At 32.5% G+C, this 25,919-nt stretch overlaps 1 protein-coding gene across 1 annotated transcript in view; it reads left to right on the top strand.

The window, feature by feature from the left end:
• LOC140438272 (retinol dehydrogenase 11-like) overlaps positions 1 to 25,279 on the top strand; it is a 34,006-nt gene extending 8,727 nt beyond the window's left edge. The window contains exons 2-4 of the mRNA XM_072527965.1: positions 10,330 to 10,659; positions 21,199 to 21,491; positions 25,059 to 25,279. Coding sequence (XP_072384066.1) covers positions 10,330 to 10,659; positions 21,199 to 21,491; positions 25,059 to 25,253 — 818 coding nt within the window. The 3' untranslated portion in view covers positions 25,254 to 25,279. The remainder of the gene's footprint in view (positions 1 to 10,329; positions 10,660 to 21,198; positions 21,492 to 25,058) is intronic.
• The last annotated feature ends 640 nt before the right edge of the window (positions 25,280 to 25,919 follow it).

Below are 25,919 nucleotides of genomic sequence, written 5' to 3'. Positions count from 1 at the left end.
CATTTAGTTACTATGTCGCCACGTGAGTTAGCCCTTTTATAAACTTTTATTGAACTTAATTCATTTAATCTTAATTTAGAAAAATTAATGGAACTTAGCTAATAATTTAACAGAAAATATTAATTCTAAGGCGGTAAGAAATTTGTCGCGTCATCTAGTAACATATATTACAAAGAAGAACAAGGATATTAATGTGACAACAATGATATCATCTTAACATTTGTTCACCAAATATATAATACACGAAAGCCCATAAGAAATACAATTTAGGAATATACTGAAATAATTTACAATATTATATAATATAAAATCAGAAATGTATACTTCTTGCAAAACATTTCAAAAATATCAAATGCTAAACTTCGTCTTCTAAAAAACACACATATTTTCGAAATACTGTAACAACTGCCATTATATTAACTCAACACCAGAGACCAACAACATTTAACGACAAGCATAGGGGGTAGCCTTCAAAAATAGTCTGACAATCAAAACCTATTGATATATATTTTGAATATTCAACAGGTTCGTAATGTGGTTTATTAATAAGTGTACTTCTCAATACAATACAAAAATATTAATAATACATTTCAATGAATAAAAGTGAAAATGCAAATTAAAGTTTTATGGTAATTTGTTATTAGTTTACAGATAGTTTAACAATGTATTTTTTATGTAATATATATATATATATATATATATATATATATATATATATATATATATCTATATATATATATATATATATATATATATATATATATATATATATGTATATATATATATATATATATATATATATATAGTGCTTTTCAGATAGGTAATACTATCTTATTAACACCTTAAATAACTTTTGAACTTCTAAGTTTTAGGAAAAATTTAAGCTTGCTGGGAAAGGCACCTTCTCACTCTCCGTATTATCCCTTAATTTTTTAAAATTACTTTTACCATTTTTTATTTGATATTTGGATTGTGCTCTTTGTACTGATTCTAAAAATGTTTAACACATGATGCTTAAAGTGATTAGTTTATGAGAAAAATAAAAAGAAATACCAAGAAAACTGAATTGAAAAAAAATATTTCTTAACAATTTTATTACAAACATTTAACTACCAAACATTTCTACAATAATTGTTCAAAATGACCGCCATTAACTTTCATACAATAGTACAATCTATTTTGAAACTTTTCTCTGACATTGTTTAACACGTCTGCATTTATTTGTCGACATTCCTCCTCTATTATTTGTTGTAAATCATCCAAAGATTCTGGTTGAGTAGCATAATTTTTTGTTTTTAAATACCCTTATAAAAAGAAGTCAAGGGGTATTAAATCCAGTGACCTAGGCGGTCAATACATCATCTGTCCTCTTGCACCTATCCAATGAGCGGGAAAAGTTTCGTTTAAAAATTGTCACACAGGTAGAACAAAGTGTGGAGCAGCTCCATTATGTTGAAATAGAACCAAATTTTCAGAAAGGTTATCATCATTTTCTACTATTCTTCTAATACAATCCACCATATGCCTAACTTAAGATACGATGCGCCATTTAAGTTTCCAGTGATAAAGAAGGGTCCGATAATGTGATCACCAAGGATTGTTAGTGTCATGTTAGTGTCATAAATTTGTAAAATTCGAGACGACTATAAAAATCTTCTTTATATAACTCTTGTACCAATTTAATTTTGTATGGATCGAACTTAAATTTAAGGAGGATTCGGAAGCCTGTTTATTGTTAACAGTGAATGTGATTGCTTAGCCTCTAAGTTAACTTGTCATAAAATGGCTAATTGGATTGTTTCGTTATTTACGTGTCACTGTCGGTTATGTTTTTTATTGCAAACTAACTCTGTTGCTCTAAATTTCTTCATCAGTTCAATCATATACTTATGAGTTGCATGTATATTTTGGTGTTTTTCATTAAAAATACTTTTATGATTATTATTATTCAAAAAATTATTTTTGTAGTATACTTACCCCTCTTTGGATTCTTTTATGCAAACTGTAAACTATTTTATCGTCCCAATTACACACGTAGCAAAATACTCTGTACAAGTTATATAACAAATTGTCATTGACTATTAACCGATTAAAATAAATGTCCAAATATCGGAAACCTTTAATAATACGATTATAATAAAAAGTGAAATTTTTTGTTTCTTGATTTTTGCAGGTACTAAAAATAGAACAGTTAAATATTTAAAAAGTTTAAATTATGCTACAACCTTTTTTGTTACAGTCAAATAAAGTGAGGGAGATACTACGTCTATATTGAAAGAAAAACTCTCTATTATATAGACAGGGCTGTATTCTTTCGCCACTGCTTTTCAACCTGTATACGGAACAAATATTTCTAGAGGCACTGAAAGAGTACAACGAGGGCATCAAGATTAATGGCGTACCAATAAGTAATTTTCGATATGCAGATGATGCTCTTATACTGGCCGATAACATCGAAAATTTACAGATGATGCTAAATAGAGTAAATACAACTGGCAACCAATTTGGACTGAAGATCAATAGAAAGAAAACTAAATTTATGGTCATCAGTAAAAAGAACATTCAACATATCGACCTGAATATTGAAGCCGAACGTATTGAAAGAGTACCACGATTTAAATATCTGGGATATACAGTAAATGATAAGTGAAACCCAGATGTAGAGATTAAGATCCGAATTGAAATAGCAAGATCCAAATTCATCAAAATGAGAAAGATCTTAAGCAACCGCCACCTAAGCGTTAACCTCCGATGGCGCGCCACGAAATGCTACGTACTCTCTACGCTACTTTACGGAGTTGAAGGGTGGACGTTAACAGCAGCAACTATAAAAAAGTTAGCGGCTCTAGAAATGTGGCTGTATCGACGCATACTGAGGATACCTTGGAGAGACAGAGTGACCAACACAGAGGTATTAAGACGAATGGGTAAAGAGGTGGGTAAATTGTTAACAACTGTTAAAAGGAGGAAAGGGTCATACCTTGGCCATGTGTTCCGTAATGATAAGTACAGTCTGCTACAGCTTATCGTGGAAGGCAAGATTGAAGGTAAAAGAGGTTTGGGCAGATAGAAGAAATCCTGGCTGAGAAACTTGAGAGAAAGGTTTCAAATACCAGAAGCTGCGAACATAATACATGCGGCACAAAACAGAGAAACCTATCGTTTGATTGTCACCAACCTTCGGTAGAAGACGGCATATAAAGAAGAAGAATCACTTCAAGCCGAATGGATTATACATTTTTAAAATTAGCAAAAAAAGGAGAATCAAAATATAAAATCGAAAAGGGGACCTAATTAAAAAAAATAAATAAAGGGATAATACGGTGGTAAGCTTTCTCAGCAAGGCTAAATATGACACAATCTCCCCGTTCAAATATTAATTAACGTGTTTTTGCCCTTTTCCTAAAAATTAGAAACTCAAAAAAGATACAAAAAAATATTTAAGGTTAAAGTTGCAGACTAGATAGGACCATACTTTAAAAATATTTTTAAAGTTTTCTTTTTTTCTTAAATGGAAAACCCTGTATTTTAGTACTGCAATATTATTTTATGATTCTTTAATATTTATTAAGCATTCCCTACAACGAAGTGCTTTAATTCGTAAGTTATTCATAATTTTTTAAGCCAAACATTAATTGCAACAAAAATTAGGTAAATTTTTATAAGGTTGGCCGTGAAAAGATATGTAATAATCTAGACTGGTCCTTAAATATTTATAAAGATATCAAAATGTCTATTTAGGTAAATGTGAACTAACGTTTTGATATACACATGAGATAGGATGGTAAACGAAATATTTACTTAATAAAAATAACGCTGATCGTAGAATGTTCAGAATGTTCATTTATATCTTCTTTAGTTGTAGCTGGTGTTTTTTATAAACCTTATGTTTTATTTAGCACCAGAAAAATAAAAGGAGAATAAAATACAGCTTTTATAACTCTGGAGATCATGAAGGCCACCTTCTCGCTTCTTTTCTTCCATATCCACATTTTCTGACATGTGTTCAACAGTACTACTTAAAATAATTCCGTCCAAAAAATGTGGATACATTTTTCCATTTGCGTGATTCTCGAAAAAGAAACATTTAATGATCATGTTGTATGACTATAGGTGAAAATGTGGTGTAAATAAGAAGTTAACAACTAATAGTGAAAATGATGTCTGTTTACAATACCAAGCTTGTAGAAAATCATGATACTATAACAAACAAGGTATGCTCACTGGCCGTTCTAATTTTAATCGACTTTGCGAATGACGTCATAGCGAGACAAAGCCAGGGGACTTGTGTGGATCTTATTTTAACGATGCATCATATGGCAACGTTGTTCCATTACTGTAATGAACAACTTCGAAACTTAAACAATTAACGGTGAGTATACCTCGATGCCATATCTTGCACTAAGAAGTCATAACAAGTTACTTTCTGTGAAAACGTGGTTTGAAAATGAATTAGTAATTTGTAAAATTAATTAAAGAAATATATGAATCTTTGATTTGATTGTGTGTATTACAAACAAAATAGATATTGCTACAAAACATAAATTAAATATAAAAAACCGGTAAAATGTAAATAATTTGAAATATAAGGAAAAGCAGGTCATACTTCAGACTTTATGAATATCATTTAGACATTTATTTTACAATGTTCGTGATTTTTCACTTGCGGATATTATAATTATCTTTAATATTTTTTTTAGAATTAGTATTTTAAAATACATTTTACATATAAAAAAAGTAATTTTACATCCTCACAACATTTATATATTTTGCAGCTTCTATTAGGTTTTTTAAATAATTGTTAGTTATTTTTAATTTGTTGTGATTATAACTACTTAAAATAGGTTCCAGTTCACTATATTTAGTTACAAATTCCAGTGTTGGTTTGAGTAAACCACCCTCAGAAACGTGGTTTACCCAAGTAAACGATTTGTCGTTAGCGTCCGGAATATATCCAAGTATTTCTTTTTTTTTGTAACTTAAATGCAATGAAACCGGCTAAATTTTCCAATCCATCCCATTTCAGGTCTTTTATATTCGAATTAATAAAATTTTGATGACAGTCAATTGAATCTTCAGGGTTAATTTCTGTATCACCACTAGGAATGTTTAGCGAGGAAAAGATCTCTTCAGTGACAATTTCATAATTAATTATACTATTAGTAGTAATATTCCACTATAGTTTTTTTTAAACAATAGTCAGCTTCTGTAAAATGTTTTGATCATATTCTCGCGGTTTCTACATTAAATTTGTCTCGCTGAAAACACTTGAAGACCTATACTTTACGCATTTGTTTGTCTCTAGGAAACACAAAAAAACGACACTTCGAAAAAGATTTACTTTTTTTATTATAATTGTTTAAACAACGCACCACTACGCAATATATTATGGCAACCAAATAATTAGTCTTCTTTATAAAGTAGCTATAGGTAGTCAAGAGGAAGTTGCGTACGATATATAAATTAGGTGATATTAACACAGTAAACTGAATGTTTTCACCATAAAATTTATATACCAATATAATATACGTATAATAAGTCTTTACTACATCAATGAATAAATAAAAATCTCATTCACTACGTTTTAAAGCACACAGGATAGCAACAGATAGAGCATTAAACATCAGCATTAAACAGGTGTGCGAGAGAGATGTGAACATGCGCGTTGACTTATCTTGTTAGTTATAGTATCATGGTAGAAAATAGCTTCACCTCCAAATAAAACATATTCAAAGAAATATGCATCATGCTTTGTTCCAGCGTCCACAGGCAAAATTCTACTCTTTGATTATAGTTATCTTCATTAAGCTCTTGGTGCAACTGTGATGTTATTCTTTTTTAAAATTCTTTCTTCACTACGTCCACTAAGTTCAAAAGCATGTGCAATTTCCCTTGTAGTAATATGCGGATTTTCAGTGGCATTAAGGATTACATTTAATTCATTTTTTTTTCAATTACAATAGTTCTATTTAATCGGGTTTTTTGGAATTTACATGTCCAGTCCGTTGAAACTATTCTAGTAAACTTTGAAAAACTACTCTTCTTGGCTGTCGTCTATCTAGGAATTTCAGATGATAAAATGTTGTGGCTTGTAGCACATTTTTGTTATACCTTCCTAGCACAAAATGTCATATCAATACGTTCCTGCTTAAAAAATTTATGTTAGTAATAGTAATAAAGCAACAAGAAATATATAATTAGTCTAATGTTAAAATTTTGTTAATGTAAAAGTTTAGTGTCAAAGTCATAGCCAACTAGGGAGAATATTGTATTTTTTATTAATAGTTTACACACTAACAATCTTAGCCATTTAAGTATTTTGATATCTCGTCAAAAACTAACTCAGTTATCTAGATAGATTTTTTTTTAAATTATTACTGATTGAATATGTTCACGGCCAACCTGATAAAATTTCATCTTATCTTTGTTACAGTTCATGTTTGGCCCCAAAAATCACGAATAACTTACAAATAAAAACCTCTAAGGATTGTTGTATCGTAAAATAATATTTCGTTACAATATTAAAGTACAGGGTGTTTCATTTAAGAAAACTCACAAAATACTTATTTCAAGTTTCGACCAGGTCTGTATATCAAAATTAAATCTTTCGCTATGTTAATAAGTCCGGACAATAGGTAGTCTATATTAAAAACCTTTTAAACATAAATATATTTCTTGACGTGAATTCCCTACAATTTTACACGGTATTAATTTTGCTACGAAATTAATAAAAAAACTTAATTATCTATTAAACTACCTCGTAAAACACTGCCAAACCTTATATTGGACAAACTCTCTTAATGAAAGGTCTCCATGTCGAAGGTAACCGTATGCTGTCATGTCTTTTATTGAGAGAATTTGGCATTTTTTTAAATTTTATGGCTTCTGGTATTCTTGGTTTATAGGAGCGGATGGGGACTATGGTTCTGGAGTTCTCAAAATCAGTTTTGTGACCTGTATGACGATGGTGTTAACCTTGAGCTGAAATTCAATCAGAATTGCCAACATAAATGTAATGTTCATGAATCCTCTTTTCTATTATACGATTTGTTTGGCCCATATAAGGTCGGTGGCAGTCGAATGTCATAAACTCCGTGTTGTTTATTTGGAACGTTGTCTTTGATTGATCGAACACGAGGTGAAAGTATTTGTTAGGGGGTAAATATTGTCTTTATTACTCTAGATTTAAGAATTTTGTTGATTTTAACAGTGACACATTTAATGTAAGGAAGAAAAGCTTTTGAATAATGAGTGTATGTTGGATTGAGATTAAGTAGGAAAATGATGTATGTGGATGCTTCTGTTAATGTCATTTTCGCGGTAACTTTTGGACGAGGGCTTGTTTTAAACTAGAGAGCTCAGCGAGTCGACTTGCATCATTGCAAAGGCGTATGGATCTGGAGACAAAAGTATTAATGACTGAATTAATTTGTGAAGGTGGATGATAAGAGTTGGAATGCAAGTAACGATTGGTATGGGTGGGTTTAGATAAACAGAATGATGAAAACTTTGGGATTGGTTTTACTTTATAAAAACATCGAGAACCGGTAGGGATGAGTCAATTTTCACCTCCATCATGAACTGGATACTAGCATGTTTACCATTCAGATGTGTTTGTAAAGACACCAAAGAATCCCTGTGGATATTGTAGCCAACATGTGAGTCTGAGCATCGATGTGGGTAGTGCTTTGGTCTGGAAGTCTTCCATAAAGATATTGGCAATTACTGGAGATAGCGGGAAGCCCATTTGGGCACCAGTTATCTGTCTGTAGAATTTATTTTGGAAGTCAAACGAAGTGTTGAACATACAATGTTTAATGAAAGATAAGTGATCTTGCTCGATACTATATTTAGTTTTCAGAGTGTTTAAAATTGCGTCTATAGGAATGTTTGTAAACAGTAAACCGATACCGAAACTTACTAGAATGTCTGATGCTCAGATAGGGTATTGTTTAAGAAGTTCGATAAAACGAAAATAATTTTTAATGAAAATAAAGAATTTTGGGCGAGAGGTTCTAGAGTTTTGGCCAAGTACATGACCAATGGTTGTGTAGGGTAGTTGTATGCACTGACAATGGGACGTAGACGAATATCGGGTCTGTAAATTTTGGATAGGCCATATATTCAAGGTGTTCTGGAAGACTTTTATTACGAGGAATTAAAAATTGTTTTATGTCAACAGGAAAAGTGGTATTATTGATAATGGCTTTTGTTGTTTTCTCCAGAAAGGTTGTTGGATTATTAGAAATTAGTTTGTAGTCTGGAGCTTTAATGAGATTAGAAAGTTTATTAATGTAAGAATAAGTGTTTGGGATGACGGTGGCATTTTCTTTATCGGCGGGAAGAAGGCCGATTTGGATTTAACTGAAGTTCTTTCTGGGCTTTATTCTCGGATTGAGTTTTTAAGAACTCTAAAAATGTCTTGTTTAGTTATTTTAGCATCTTCGGAAGATAAACTGAAGATGCCTTTTTCAGTTTGACAGATGACTGTCTTAATTGGAATGTAACTTGTGGTAACAGAGTAATTAAAACCTTTTGCTAAAGCTTAAGTGATAATGGTTTAAGACCGAAGTATTCCAGCTTGCGTTTTTTTATTATATTAACCAGTTGTGTTGTTTGGTTCAGCCGTCTAAGGACCTGCTCATTTCTAACTCTGTTGACCCAGCTTATTTTCAGTAGTCATCTGTATACCCACATCTCAAAGGCTGTCAAGCGTCTAAGGATAGCCTCAGTTTAAGTCCACGCTTCCACTCACACACCAAAAACTTTAGTATTTCAGCACTTACTTCATCGGGTCCAAGTGCTTTTCCATTTTTTGCCGTTTATATTGAACGTGTAACCTCACTTTCTGTTATAGATGGACCTGATACAGCAATCGGTGTATAGTGTTCTACTCTCTCATCTTCAAATAATTCAGAAATGTAGTTTTCCCATTCTTTTAACTGTTCATTGATGTCTAATATTCTGTGTCCGTTTCTGTCTTCTAATCTTTGGAATATTGTATGTCTAGTACTTATTTTATCTTCCAAAATCAATTCTACAGACAAATAAATGGTGCCCCAATATGCTCCCCACTTTCTCCGGTAATTGCCAATAATTATGGAAAACACTTCGAGACCTATAAACATCAATGCTTAAACCCACATGTTGGCTACGATATGTTGACGATACATTCGTCTTTTACCTTCATGGCAGGGATTTTTTGGTGTCTTTTTAAAACCATCTAAATCCAGTTCACGATGGAGGTAAAAAATTGATTCGTCTCTATTGTTTCTCGACGTTATCATAAAGGAAAACCAATCCCCAGGTTTTATCACTTTGTTTATCAAAAACCACCCATACCAATCGTTACTTGCATACCAACTCTTATAATCCATCTTCACAAATTAATTCAGTCATTAATACTTCTGTCTCCAGATCAATACGCCTTTGCGATGATGCAAGTAGACCCGCTAAGCTCTTAAGTTTAAAACAAGCCCTCATCCAGGACCACAGATATTAATCCTTTACTGAATCTCAACTCAGACCCTCATCACACACAGGTTTTTTTCCTTACGTCAAAGTTATCAGTGACAAAATCGACAAAATTCTTAAATCAAGAGAAATAAAAAAAATATTTAACCCTCAACAAAAACTTTCGTCTCTTGTCCGATCAAACAAAGACAAAATTCCAAATGAACAACACGGCATTTACGAAATTTCTTGTGCAGACTGCGCCCGATTTTATATAGGCCAAACAAATCGTAGAATTCAAAATAGGATTTATCCATTTCTCTTCGCAATTCCGATTCAATTTTGGCTCTAGATTAACACCATCTTTATACAGGCCACATAATTGATTTTGAAAATTCCACAATCATGGCCCCCAACCGTTACCTATAAAACAAGAATTGTTCGAGAAGCCATATAAATTTAATAAATAATAAATTGTCTCAACAAAAGAGATGATCGCATACAGTTACCTTGGATATGAAGACCTCCCATAAAGAAAATATCGTCCGCTCCACCCGAAAATCAAAATCCCACTGTCAGAAATGTTTGCACTATCCCCCGTGCCAATATCTACGCTAACATCTACGCTCTGCAGAAGACATCAGAGGATGTCGAAAGCTCGGGACAATGATAATCGACGCGGTTCAACCCGGAAGTCTGTTGAGTTTAATATTAATTCTTGTAATAGTGTTAATCTTATCTCTAGGTTTAATATATTTATATATGTATATATATATATATATATATATATATATATATATATGTTTATATATATATATATATATATATATATATATATATATATATATAAATTATAACAATTTAAATATTTTTAAGGAATTGGATATGAAACCGCACTTAACTTTGCTACTAGAGGAGCTAAAGTCATTTTAGCATGTAGGGACCTTGAAAAAGCCGAAGAAGCTAAGGATCGCATTATATCTAAAACTGAAAATAAGAATGTTGTTGTTAAGTCACTTAATCTAGGTTCATTACAGTCTGTTAGAGATTTTGCAAAAGATATTAATCAAAATGAAGAAAGATTAGATATTTTAGTTAACAACGCCGGTAGTGGTGGTCTCAACCATAAATATACTGAAGATGGTTTACAGCTATTAATGCAGATTAACTATTTTGGCCCATTTTTACTTACAATTTTATTAACAGGTAAGTACTCTTGGATTAAATTAAAAATATGCAAACAATTGTAATAGCTGGCTACGTAAATGAAATTTTAACTTACAGTAAAAAAGTTCACGTATACGGTAGATTACAATTTCATAGAAAGTAGATAAATAAACGGTATAATACAAAGTCTGTAAAAAATACCGCCAATTTTAAATTCATAAATAAATATGATAAATGATAACGTGAATTTTATAGTGTGCCCAAATATAGAGGGTAGCCGAACGAAAAGGAATTACGACAACATTTTTAAAACACCTAATGACAGGTACATTTTTGATTAAAAGGTAACACATTTTTTCGGTATTTTCGATTATTTTACTTTAACCTCTAAGCTAAAGTAAGAAGTTTAAACCTTAAATTGTATTTAACTGCTTACTTAGTTGATTTCGTACGCCAATGGTTTAGATTTTAATTTATTTCTTCACGCAGCTTTCGTTTTTTTTTATCACATTTGTCACATTAAGTCGATGAAAAAGCGCATAAAGTAAGTGAAATTAGAGAATTCCTTTTAGTAAATATTAGTTGTAAGTATTAATTTGTATTCTTTTAAAAATTTATTCATCATCATTTTGGCTTTACAGCGCTGTGAGGGTCCTAGCCTCCCCAAGAATTTTTTTCCAGTCGTCCCTATCCATCGCCTTCCTCCGCCAAGCACGTATTTCCATATTTCTCATATGTGATATAGGAATCTATGTTATCTTTTTATGTGTTTTACGATATCTGGTTCCTGGTATATTCTATAGAGTTCGAAGTTGTATAGTCTTCTCCAGACACCATTTTTATTTACCGCTCCATAGAAATTTTTCTTTCGAAACATCGTAACCTGTTTTCATTGCATTTTATTAAAGTCCAGGTTTCTGAACCATATGTTAGGACTGGGCGTATTATTGTTTTGTAGAGTTTTAATTTTGTATTTCTTGATATAACTGTAATAAAATTTATTATTAAGTTTTATTCTATTCCGGAAAGAGGACCTAATTTAAAAGTTTAAGGAATAATGTATAGGGAATTATATTTGACCCCATTGCAATTATAAAATGGGGTTGATGTAATAACCCCGTCGGGGTGATTCTTACCTTGGCTTCCGGGTTAAAGGTAAAATAATCAAAAATACTGTAAAAATGTGTCCTTGTTTAATCAAACATTGAACTGTCGCTGAGTTTTTTAAAAATGTTCTCTTAGTTCCTAATAATACCTCTGTTTCGGTTTCGTCCGGCGTCCAAATACGTTGTATATTTTATATGTTGGTAATTTATATTAGTATACATATATGTTTGTACTTGCGTTAAAGAACGGTTTCTTTAGAAAAATGTATGTTTTAATTCAGCTAATAATATGATTAATGGATATATATATATATATATATATATATATATATATATATATATATATATATATATATATATATATATATATATATATATATATATACATGGTGGTCTTCTCATTCTCTAAACAGAACCACCAAAATCCTCTTCTATTAAACTTTTAAGACTTAAATGCTTTTTGAACCTACAGTATCCAGTAATAAACTATAAAAGTCTGATAATTTAGCTGTAAATTTGGCTGAATATCTCTTGAATAACTTAATAACCTTAAAATCTCTTAGAATCTACTTTAAAAGACTTATTTCGTATCATTTTTGTGTGTTTGCAATTGTAAAGCATTATTTAATACCAACTAGTGGAGTGCGTATCCCTTTTTTGGATAGTTCATAAGCCTTCTTTTTCCCGATAGCTGTAATAATTTTATTTGCAGCTGCTCGAAAGCAGTCCCTTCCTGGACTGTGGACTAACCTCGACGTGGTAATTGTAATTGGTCTTGATCCCTACTAATATAAGGGGAGCACAACCGATGAAACCAAGACAGTCTAACTAGCATCCGCCGTTAGTGCACTGGGTGGTCGCCGAACTCTGAAAGAGGCAACATTTATTCTGATTTGCTGCTCCGTCTTCCCCCACCCAAAACGCTTCATCTAATTGTACCAATTTCTGACAAAAATTTAAAGGCTCTTAAGCTCTCCCTGCCACCTTCCAACTCTAGGACATAAATCACAGTCACCAGCGGTTAAAAACTTTAAAGAAAAAACTCGCAAAAAATAAACAATGAAAAAAAAAACGTGCTAGAAATAAATGTGCGATAATCTTGAGACAGACATCTGGGGTGATGCGAACAAGAGAGTTACCAAACATCCCAAAGCTAGTAGTATCCTCAAAATCGAAGAAAGCCGTAGAAGAAAACTGACAGAAGAGCTATTTCCATAAAAAGAAATATAGAAATTCACAGCTTTACTATGCAGAAACACCGGCAGCCGATTTTTTTACAGAGAAGCTGATGATGGCAAGGAAAGCACTAAAGGCCGGGAGAACACCTGAACCCGACAGAGTTCTATCAGAAATTTTAAAGAAAATCATAGAGGAAGAAGCCCATGGGTGAAAGAAATCATGAATGACCTCCTAAGAAAGCAAAAAGTTTCAGAACCATGAAAAACGGCAAACCTTTTACTTATTCCCAAGCCTGAGAAAGAACATGGGGAACTGCGAGCTTTAAGACCGATCTGCCTTATAGACACAACCGGCAAGATCTTCAGAATATTTATAAACACGAGACTAAAAAAAGTAGTCATAGACAAAGGGGGTTTGTCTGATTAACGCCAGTATGGGTTTGGGAAAGGTAAATCTACAATAGGCGTAGTCAGTCGGATCACGAAATTAACTACTACATGTAGGAGCAAGTGATTGGTGACCTTCTTTTTAGATATAAAAAACCTTCAACGGTGCGAATACCAATATTTGAATTACTGAAGAAATTGGAAGTATCCCCATAGCTATAAAACAGTAAAAAATACTTCTTAAGTAGATAGATTAACATAGTAAAGAGAGATATGCAGATATTGGCATAAGTGCCACAAAAATCGGTACTGGGACCATTGCTGTAAAACATCCGTTACAATGATGTCCTAGAAAAATATTCAAAAGCCATAGCTTACGCAGGGCACAGGCTATAGCTTACAAAAATGATCTGGTCGTTATAGTAGAGCACAATGAAAACAGGCTTGGTTGATACTCTCGGGAATAAAAGGACCTAGAGATAAATCCAATCTACTTAACCAAAAAGGTTATATACCTAAGAGTAATGCCGGACAGTTAACAGTTATTTGGCCAGTATACATGTCAAATATGCTGCAAACGAGGTCGAACAGAGAGCAACTCATTGGCAATAATTATGCTATATATAGGAAGCCCAGGGACGCGAAAAAAAGGATTCTGATGGAAGTGGTACATTCCACAATTCTATATGTACCGTTGTGGTATCATGTAACTGACCAACGTAAGTACAAATAAATTTTAGAGGCCTAAAGCAAAGTACTTTTAAGGGCCGCATGCGCCCATAGAACGACCTCGACGGTAGTTCTACAAGGAATAGCTGGGGTATGACGGTTACACCTGCAGATCAAAGAGAGAGCCAAAGCATACGGCAAGAGTAATAAAGAGAAGGTACAAAACAGAATAGAAACAACTACAAGTTGGCAGAAAAAGTGGTGTTTACACTCTTTTAGAAATACAGACGGTTTTAAAATAGCAAACGAAAAAGACTCTTTCTACTGTTGAATGCCATTAGCAACAGCCGTGCTCTCTTGGCTGTTGAAAGCCTACAAATACTGCGAGTGTGTGTAACAGCAGTATTGGTAAGACTTTTTATAAACTTGATTTGCTATTTTTATCTGTATAACCCTTTACTACTTATCCTAATTTATTCAAACCAGCCCTATTTAATACAGTCCTTATACACTAAAATTATATTAATAGTTTCATATATGCACACCCTTTTTTGTACAAGTGGGTATACGAGCGGAGGGTTGCATGAACAAGAACTCTGATATAGGTTATGGAGGAGTGGGTGAAGTACAAATATAAAGCACGAACTACTTCTTTACGAAAGAGATATGCTTAAGCATGTGTAGCTGGGAGGTTCAGTCATGGCATGAGGAGATATATCGTTTGACGCTTCCACGGAATTAGTTTTTCTCGAGAATGGGACATTGATAGCGTATAGTTACTTGGCACAAGTTATAGAAGATTATATTTAACCGTTTATGGTTATTCTTGGAGACAACGCAACATTAATGCATGAAAATGCAAGGCCCCACACTGCTCGGATAGTTACTGAGTATCTTGATGAGGTTCAAATCATACAATTTGTTAGGCTTGCTCACATTCTACATCAATCTATAAATCACATAAAACATGTTTTGGATGAGATAAGAAATGTTTACGGAGTCATATGTCGGCCCCCAGAAAGTCAAGAGAGCTTCGCGACATGTTGGTACAGGAATGGAACAATCTTCCGCAGAATGTTATCCAAAAGCTGCTGATTCAAAGCATGCCTAGTGGTGCGCCAGATGTTATCACTGTCAGAGGAGAGAATACTTACTATTGAAGTTCAAAATTTCTTTTGTTTAAACAAAAAGCACATTAAATTAAAATTGTTTTTTTTCAATATTTAGTATATCAAAAGAAAATTGTCCACTTTGATTACTTTCAATAAACTTTAAAGTAAAAAAAAAGGTTTTTTCTTTAAGCAATCCGTTAGTGAACTATGTAACAACCAAAAATATTTAAAAAAGAATTATAATTTCTTAAATAAATTAAAATTACGATAAAATTACCCTAATTTATGTTTGGCAGTATATATATATATATATATATATATATATATATATATATATATATATATATATATATATATATATATATATAATGGTTTTAGTGGTTTTCGATATTATGTTTATCTTTCCTTTGTTGGAATTCTTCCTCTAGCTCTGTATAATTTCTTAACTATTACTTTGAGTACACTAGATATTTAATCTGTGAGTTCGTTGTTAATATTTTGTTTAAGTTTGGGTTGTATGTTACCTTTCAATAAGTTATGATCTGTGAGAACATAAGATCCATAAGTTCCAGATAATATTTTATTTACTTTGAGTTTCTGTATATTTTGTTACTTATTTTAGGTTAGGTTCAATATAACCTTAAGGCTTAACCACCATTTCACTTAGCCTTAGAGGTCTATTGTGGCTTGTTTTTAGATTAAAATCGTCCCTTTAGCTAAGTCTTTTTATTAAAATCTGTTATGTTCTTAGGATACACTTCTACAAAGTCGTAGGGCTTGAGTTGATAATGCTCAAATATATGTATCCTCACTTTATCTAACCTTGGGCAGTCGCACAAAACGTGTTCCGGCGTCTCGTCATCAGCTTAATAGAATCTGGGGTTCTCACTTTCTGTCACTCCGATTGTGTTTATGTTCCCTTTGAGGAGACAGTATCCTGTAAGGAGAATTGTAATAGTTCGCAGATCATTCCTAGTCATATCTAGTAGATCCTTGGATATCTTCTTCAAATGTTCGTTTATAAAAGGCTTTGAATGTTTAAGACCCATTTGTTTGTACCAGTGGTTACGTTTTATCTTTTCCACCCAGTCCTATATTGTTCTTTTGGCTGTACTTCTTGCTATGTCAATGACAGGTATTGCGCCCATGAATGTTTCTTTTGCCCCTCCTCTGGCACATATATCCGCTTCTTTGTTCTCTTAAGTACGTCCAGGTATCCAGAGTAAACTTATTTTGTTTAAACGTTTGTTACTTTTTCCGATCCACATCAGATTCTCAAGACAGTTCAAAACTGACTTGGCGTCAATTTAATTTTATTCCAGTACCTTTAATGTCACCTGACCATCAGATATAATTTTTATAGCATTTCATTAGTTGTTGCAGGCATATCTCTATAGCATTAATGGCCACTCAGAAGATAGTAAAGTGATAACCTAGGCTTTCGCTAAGCATTAGCCTTGGTTTTCTTCCGTACACTCTAGCTCCAAATCCTTAACCAGTTTTAGAGCCGTCAGTCTACCAATATTGATTTGCCATTAAAAACTTGTTTTATTCGACTTTTATTCATCTCCTCTTGTAAAAAGGACGGTAAATAGCCTTACGAAATTAAATTGAGGTTGCATTGCATCTGGTACCATTTCCATTTCTAGGTGATATTTAATTATTTCTCCAGATTTGATCCCGGTATCCTTTTGCCTTCCTGGTATTCTATCCACTTTCTGTATGCTCCTACCTTTTTCTTCATCCATACATTATATATATATATATATATATATATATATATATATATATATATATATATATATATATATATATATATATATATATATATATATATATATATATATATATAATGAAGGGCGGTCAAGCATGACCTCCATGGAGGCAGTTAGGGTAGTCGACATCGCTTCTCTTTGGTGTATTCAGTCATATATAGCCAGTACATCTGTTTGGGTTTTATACCCCATATTTTTGCACATATCTTTCGACATGTATACAGGGAAAGCTTAACTTAAATGGTTATTATTACCATCTTACTAAATGGGCGTTCCTTGGAAGGCGCTTGTCTAGTTTTACTTCTAAATATTTGACTTCATTCGTCGCTTTGATAGTTTGTTCATACAGAGCGGTTATCCAAATGTTATCTAGGTTCCGTCTCCTTGTAAAACTTACACTATGACCATTTTACTAGGATTGGCACATAGTTTTTCCTTGTCGTACCCTAGTAAGAGTATTTAATGCTATTCGGAATGTGCTGGATAAAATATTACCATATTTTTCTCTTACCATAATTACTAGAAAACTTGCATAGGCCTGCATTTCTACCCCTGTGTGTCAAGGATTAAGATCAAGTCGTCCACCAGGAGTAACCACAGAAGGTGAGAAAATACTTCCCCCTGCGGACACCCCTTAGGTGTTTTGGCCAAAATCTCCTCTACTCGTATGTCTGTTAGAATCAGTCTAATCTTTAGCATATTCCTTATGATGTTGCTGAATTACAAAAAGAATTTGGTAGTGTAGTCTATAATGCAAATCTTTTTATCTAGAGAGGTGGTTATTGCAATTTCTCAAATATTAATTATTGTCTTTCTTGATATGTATGCTGGTTGTCATTGAGAGTATAATATCATTATGGCCCCTCCAGAACATGTCTATGAATATTTTTTTTTATTGTCTTAAACAGAAATGATGCAAGACTGATCTGTCTGCAGGATTTAGATAGGGCGTTGTCTTGTCTCATTTTGTATATGTACACCACTCTTACAGTTGTCCAGTCTTTGGCATATACCCTAGTGATATGCTAGCCCTAAAGATCTTAGGATGTCAATACGATGTCCAATCCTTTTTGTAGTAGGCCAGGAAATATTTAGCGTATCTCACTAATCATTGCCCACTGAGAGTAGCTATCAATGGACGACCCTTCGAGATGCAAGTGGTTTGTATAGTCAGTCAAGACCCAACCTGGGTTGTAGTGCTACGAGAAGAAGAATTACTGTCTATCCCATTTAAGAGGAGACACTACTGTTCTGCTTTAGGAGTCTGTGATTTATTTCCTAACAATAAAAAGGTATCTGTTACGGGATGGAAATATTTACATAGTTGAAAAAAAAAGATAATATGTAGGATGTAATCAATAATATAAAAATCTTACTTTATGTTTCATTCTGAAACTGTATGTATACTTGTTGTTACCTTTTTTTCTCCATAACTTCTTTTACAGACTTTTGCCCTTTACAGATACCAGTTGCTATTTAGAATTATATATTACATCCATACACAAAAATACTTATTGTGTATTGTTTATTGTAAACGTGTGTTTATTTATTTGCTCTCATTTATAACATAATTTCGTTAAAAATATTCGGAAATTTAATATTTCAAATTACAACACAAATACCTTCAAACAAAACAAAACAAAAACATACATCGATTGTTACAACGGGAACGACAATAAACGAAAAGAGGCTCAAATTACATCTATTGCAGGAAGAATCAATAAAAGATTTATACAAAAGAAGACTAGACCAAAAACTAGAAGAATTCAGATATGACACGTTAGATGAAATGCATGAACACATAAAAACCTGCCTGATTTCAGCGGCCTTAGAAGCTCTTGGAAAAGACGACCAAAGGAATACCCATCAGAATATCAAATTAAGGGAAGACACATTGAAATGCATAAAAGAAAAGAAAAAACTACACATAAAATACCTAAACACCAAAAAACAGGAAGACTTAGACCTATATAGAGCGAAAAACAGAGAGGTAAAGAAAAGAGTAACAAATGAAAAGAACGAACGATGGGAACAAGCATGCACAAAGATAGAACGACATATCGGAGGAACGAGAAATTCAGAATCATGGCGAATATTAAAAGCACTTCAACGAAATAAGACAGAGAAAACCCAGATCGGCAAAATTAGTGAAAACGAGTGGCAAGAATACTACGTAGAACTACTTACAGAAAACCGTCCCCAATCTCAGGAAGAGAATATAGAACATGCAGGAAATGGGGCATACGACCAGATAGAAATAAGCCTGGCAGAAGTTAAGAGAGCAATCAAGACATTGAAGAACAAAAAAGCCAAAGGACCCGGAGGAATACCAAACGAACTAATTAAAAACGGAACGGAAAAGTTATTCCGCATGCTACATAGAATGTTCGAAAGAGGACTAAATGGAGAAGAAATACCTGCGGAATGGACACAAGCATACATCACATCCATACATAAGAAAGGAAACAGGAAAAAATGTGAAAACTATAGAGGAATTAGTATAATATCGTCGGTAGGTAGACTTTACGGGAAAATTATTAAAGAAAAACTAGAAACTGAAATAATAGGAAAAATTGGAGAAGACCAAGCAGGGTTCACAGTAGGAAAATCATGCCTAGATCATACGTACACATTAGAACAACTGATAGAGAAGAAAATGGCAAAAGGTAGACCGGTCCATCTGGCCTTTGTTGATCTAAAGAAAGCATAGGACTCAATACCTAGAGTCAAATTATGGGAAGCAATGAATGATCTCGGAATCCGACAAACACTAATAAAAGCAGTTAAAGCACTATACAAAGAAAACAAAGTAGCTATTAAATGTGGAAATAAAGCCTACAATCCATTTAAGACGACAAAAGGACTTCTACAAGGCTGTGCTACGTCCCCTACTCTGTTTAAAATATTCTTGGAAAAGACACTCAAACCATGGAGGAGAAAGTGCGAAGGAATGGGCATACCAGTAAGAGACGAATACCTATACACCTTAAGTTTTGCCGACGATCAAGTAGTCATCGCACAAGATGAAGAAGATCTCAGCTTTATGCTCAGAAAACTAGAAGAAGAATATAAAAACAACGGAATGGAAATAAACTTAAAGAAAACCGAATACCTAACAACAGAAAACAAGGATATGAGAAACCTAGAGATAGACGAGGGAAGACAAATAAATGGAACAGATAAATTCAAGTATTTAGGAACCATAATATCGAACCAGGGAACAACAGAAGAAGATATAAACAACAGACTGAGACAAACAAGAAACTGTATAAGACAACTAAACTCAGTGTTGTGGGATAAGAACATTACGATAAAGACAAAAAAGAGAATATATAACACCCTGACAAGAAGTATCCTGACATATGGGTCCGAAAACTGGACAATAAACAAGAGAAATAGAGGTAGAATAAGAGCAGTAGAAATGGAGTTCCTGAGGAGAAGCTGTAGACTTACAAAAAGAGACAGAATTGAAAACGCAGAGATTAAGCGGAGAATGGGAGTGCAATCAGACATAATCGACTATATAGAGGAGAAGAGACTATCCTGGTACGGCCACGTCAGAAGAGCGGACAGAGGACACTGGATAAACAAAATCACAGAATGGAGCCCGATTGGAAGAAGAAAGAGAGGAAGACCCCGAAGGTCATTCAGAGATGAAATCGACGAGGCTATGGAGAAAAGAACCCTGCGAGATGGAGACTGGAATGACAGGGAAAATTGGAGAAAACGGTTGAGTGAAGGAAGACAGTGAAAACTATGGAAATCCTTAGTAGTAGTATACCTTCAAACGAGAAGAAACAAATAACTAAATACGACATAAATTCAAATTATAGTCATAGCGATAAGATAAAAGAATTTTTAATGTCTTGCCTTATGTTTCAGAATATATAAAATAGAAATAAAATTAACAAAAAAATATTGTTTATTCACCAAGCTATTTTAGAATAAAGGAAATACTAATACCTGAAATACCTATTTGAACTACTCTGATTTTTGGCTATTATATTACTAATTAATATTACAAATATTACAACTACAACTTCTATCAAGTGGATGCTTGAAGTACTAAATATTAAAAATGTATTCAATGTTTGGTATTTTATTACACATTGTAAATATTTCATATTGATAATATCTAATTATAAATGTCTTTTAGACTGCGTTATGTATTTAAGAAATAGGCGCAACTATGTTAAACGTAGGTATGGGTAAACGTAAGGCAGTGCAGCAAATACATAATTCACTAACGTGGAAATACATAATTAATAAATACATGTCATTTATTATATATCGATAATATGTATATCTATACCTATATGTTGATTGTTTTAACTGTTACTTTGTATTTCAGGGTTACTAAAAAAATCAGCCCCCAGCCGAGTAATAAACGTATCATCTATGATGGCAAAAACCAATAATTTAACACCAGCAAATATAAATGATCCACCGCCAGGTCCATATATTAGTTACGGGAACACTAAACTCGCAAATATATTATTTACAATCAAACTGGCGGAAATATTAAAAAATTCAAATGTCACTGTTTACTCCCTTCATCCTGGAGCAGTACAGACTGATATATTTAGACGAATAAACGGATTCAAGAGACTTATTTTCATGCCAGTTTATCGAATTTATTTTAAGGTAAGATATATATATATATATATATATATATATATATATATATATATATATATATTGAGAAAAGGTGTACGACCGTCAATCCAAGATAAATTAAGGATCACTCGGAAGAGTGGTGGGATGTGTTACCTTAAAAAGATATGTAGCAGGCAGTGATATTAAAATTGTAAAGACGCTTAAGTAAATGGACATTATACGATTACGATGTATAAACAATAAATTGAACTAAATACATTTAACAATTTGTTCAAACTACGCACAGCAAAAAGAACATGTGTTTTTTTATACATGTATAAGTAAAAAAAACATTGAAAAAGAGTATGAAGAACTAAGAAAATCAGAGATGCACTTCTAACAATATAGCAATAGTTATGATTTAATTTTAACTTTAGGTAGCATTATTAAAGTAATTAATATTGAAATTGAATAATTTAATGTATAATGAAATTACCACTCCTGGCTTCTTGAATGCTGCCGGTAAAATGGTATTATATTAAAACAAACGCGCCAACAACGTGAAAAGACAGTAAACCTTGAGGTCATTAATTAGGACAGAACAACAAGGTGAAATACCAACCCTAATAATAGAGCGGTTTATTTAAATGATAAGATGAGTTTGAATGACAACCTGCCTGTAAGGAACCAATAAATGAAAGGAAAGGTGGTTAATAACACCAAATTTCCCCCCAGTGATCGGTTAAGAAAAAACAAACAAACAAGTGAGGTCAATCCAAAAACTCATATATAAATCGTCAACGTTGTGGCTGGTTAACCCTACAGCAGGCGCTCCGACTACCGTTTCATAACCGGGCGCGCTGTGTATTTTGTACACAAAATACATTTTAGTTGATTTTACCAAATTTAGTGCGTTTTAACAAAATGACAACCACGATTTACAGAAATAGTTTATTGTTACATAAAATAATAAACATAAAACATGTACCTACGGGTTACTTCACTCGATTTCTTCTGATTGCTGCCGTTCATTGTTCTTACATTTTACGCAGGTAATTGTGGTTTCTGAATGCATTTTACATACAAATATTCTACATAGCCCACATCTAATTGTTGTGCTGGAATTTTTTGAGCCTGGACATATTGCACAACGTCCACGTTTTCTAAAGCTTTGCACTTCTGTTCTAGTAGGTTCTTCACATGATTTATATTTCATTAGAAAACCTTGAATATCCTGAGGAAGATATCGCATTGTCGCTCTTTCTGAAAGATGTACTTTCATTAAACTCAAGCTTAAATTCTTTAGAAAAATTCAGCGACATATTTTATCATTTGTTTTATTGGCACAAAACAACACCTGCGCGTTGATACCCGTCATATCCATTAGAGAAAAAAATATAATTAGTGGCCATCTTCTGGTTATTCTTTTTACAGAATATGATGCACACATTTGGTCAATAGTATCCACACCGCCTTTTGTGGCATTAAAATCTAGAATAATTTCTGGTTTTTTAGTTTCGACGTCTACGGTGGCAGTGTCATGCATCGTGGATAAAAGTATGACCGACTTACTTTTTTTTGGAACAAATGAAACCAAAGTGACATTTTTCTGGAATCCAAACAGTGACGTTCCCACTTCTTTTTGTTTTTGGGGTAAAAATTCCATAGGTATTTCCCTTTTGTTTTTTCTCAAAGTGCCAATTGTAGTTATTTTATTTTCCAAAAGGGAAATAGCTAAAGGATAACTGGTATACCAATTATCGGTTGTCAAATTGCGATTTGAACCTTTTGTATAAGCCTATCTACAATATCACTGGGAGAGCTTGATACAGCATAAAGCCCCTCAGGTTGCCGTCCACAATAAACCTCCAAATTTCCAACAAAGTAAGTTTGTGCATCGCCCAAAATGAACAGCTTGATACCATATTTTGCTGGTTTATTTGGTAAATACTGGATGAAATTACAACGTCCTCTGAATCCCTCTAGTTTTTCGTCTATTGTAACAAATTCACCAAGATTATAGGAGTTTTTACAGTTACTAACAAATGCGTCCAATATTTTTCTAATTGGTGCAAGTTTGTCATATATTTTCCGTTCGTGTCTTGTGGTTTTGTCATCAAAGCGCATTGAGCGTAACAAAAATAAAAATCTTTTGTAACTCATTACAGCTCTAAGAATTTCTATACCTGTTCCATCAGATGTCCAAAGTTCAAGTGCGTTAGTATGGTTAGCCTTTTTAGTGCCTAGGAGGTAAAGCACTCCCAGTAACGCCATTATTTCACTTTTTGAAGTTTGTTTCATATCTCGTTCTCTTTTATATTGAACAGATTCTTTTTTACTATCAATGTACGAATTAGTAAATTGTACGATGTTTTCTAATATATCAGAATCTATAATTTTTTCAAAAGCTGAAAGTTCTGAGGTCTTACGCCATGCAGTTTTTTTATCTTTACCTTGAAAATATTCGAAAGCAGTCGTACTTACTGCAGTATTATCCTTGAAGTTACTGGCTCGGTCGTGGTCATTCTGTTCTTGTTCAGATTCAAAATTGTGGTCATCATGGTGTATTATTTCTTCATCTGTCTCAGATTCATCGCACTATTCTATTTCACTAGTTTCTGTTTCTGGGTCGTCATTAAGAATTTTATATAACTCAGCCTCATTTAAAAATTCTTTCTAGCCATGCAAAAATAAAAAAAAGTAACACACAAATAATATAACAATGCAAATAAATTCTTACATGATATTCTCTCAGCTTAGCCGTTATATTCCTTCTCAATTATGTTACAATATCCTGTTCAACCTAAAATAAAGTAAAACTAAAGTTAATTTGACTTTAATTTCGATTTACATTTTTTTATAAAGTAAAATAATTAATGGATAAAATACTTACACTAGAAGGCGCGCCGTGTATTATGTACACAAAACTGTCACACTCTCGTATTTCTAAGAATTCTCACAAAACAGCTGCAACAAAACATATTACTCAACTATTCGAACGACAGATCTCTACTGGACGAATAGACACGACGATATCTCCAGATTGACGACACTTCTATTTTTAGACGACTTTTTCTATTGGACGTGTACAAAATACACGGGCGCGCCCGCTCGAGGGTTAATCAGCCACAGGTGAACATCAATTAAAATTTCCAACAGTCCAAGGTTCATACACTTGGAGCTGCAAATGATAAAGGATTCTATGAATCACATCAATTATATAACTGTATTAAACTATTTGATTAAAAACAACTAATACAAATATGTGTATATGCAACACGTGACTATGTCAAAAGTAATGCAAGTTGCATAAGTGTAACTACTTACTTATATACTGCATAATGTATGTATGTTGTTCACCAACAATAAGGACGATCAATCAGATGTGCAAAATGATTGACATAATTAAATGTATTGTTTGAAAATGTTTTCAAAGTTTATGTTAAATTAAAAAAAAATATTTTATGATCTGAAATAAAGTTATAAACGTCTCGATGGGAATATCCACGATATATTTATTAAAAAAGACAATTTAATGACGTTTCGACTTCTAGTTCAAAAATCGTTGTCTAAACATCTAACAAATGGTTAATTAATATATTTTTTTTTATTTAGTCAGCGGAACAAGGAGCTCAAACTAGTCTTTATACTGCTTTAGAACAAGGTTTGGAAAAATATTCTGGCTGCCATTTTGAAGAATGCCAGAGGGTTAAGAGATATCCTGTTGCAAATAATTCTGCACTGGTAGATGGAGTTTGGGAAAAGACGGTAGAACTATTAAAATGTCAAAAGGAAGTTTCAGAACTTTGATAAAATAAAAAGTTTTTTTAAATAAGTGTTATGTCTGTTATTTATATTTACTAACTAAAATCTCACCCTTTATATATTATACGTATATGTGTGGATAATAGGATTAAAATACATTTCGTTTTAAAATAAAGAAAAAAAATATGGAGGCATACTTTATACAATATACTTTATTACAATATTTGTGGCAATTGCCTAAACTTTATTATTTAATTTTTTTGAAGTTATACTTCAATACGCGCGCTCCACGTTGGAAATTTGTACGGGAGTGAATTGGTGAAATCATTACATATGTAAGATAATGAGTAAGAGAGAAACAGAAGATATATTTTCTCTCTCTTACTCTCTCGAGAATAAAATGTTCCTTTTGTATATATATTTACTATTATATATATATATATATATATATATATATATATATATATATATATATATATATTATTATATATATATATATATATATATATATATATATATATATATATATTATATATTATATATAATATTATATATATAATATAATATTTATTAATATTATTATTTATGTGATATGTTTTGTATTATTTATTAAATGTTCATAATTATTTTAGACTTTCGTATTTCAAAATATTAATCTCAATAAATCACTGTCTGACGTAGAACTGTCAATTTTGAAATACGTTTATGTCA

Source organism: Diabrotica undecimpunctata, chromosome 4 (genome assembly GCF_040954645.1).
Source record: "Diabrotica undecimpunctata isolate CICGRU chromosome 4, icDiaUnde3, whole genome shotgun sequence".
NCBI classification, from domain to species: Eukaryota; Metazoa; Arthropoda; class Insecta; order Coleoptera; family Chrysomelidae; genus Diabrotica; species Diabrotica undecimpunctata.
The sequence above is the reverse complement of the archived record's forward strand: the minus strand, read 5'-3'. Positions and strand labels throughout refer to the sequence as shown.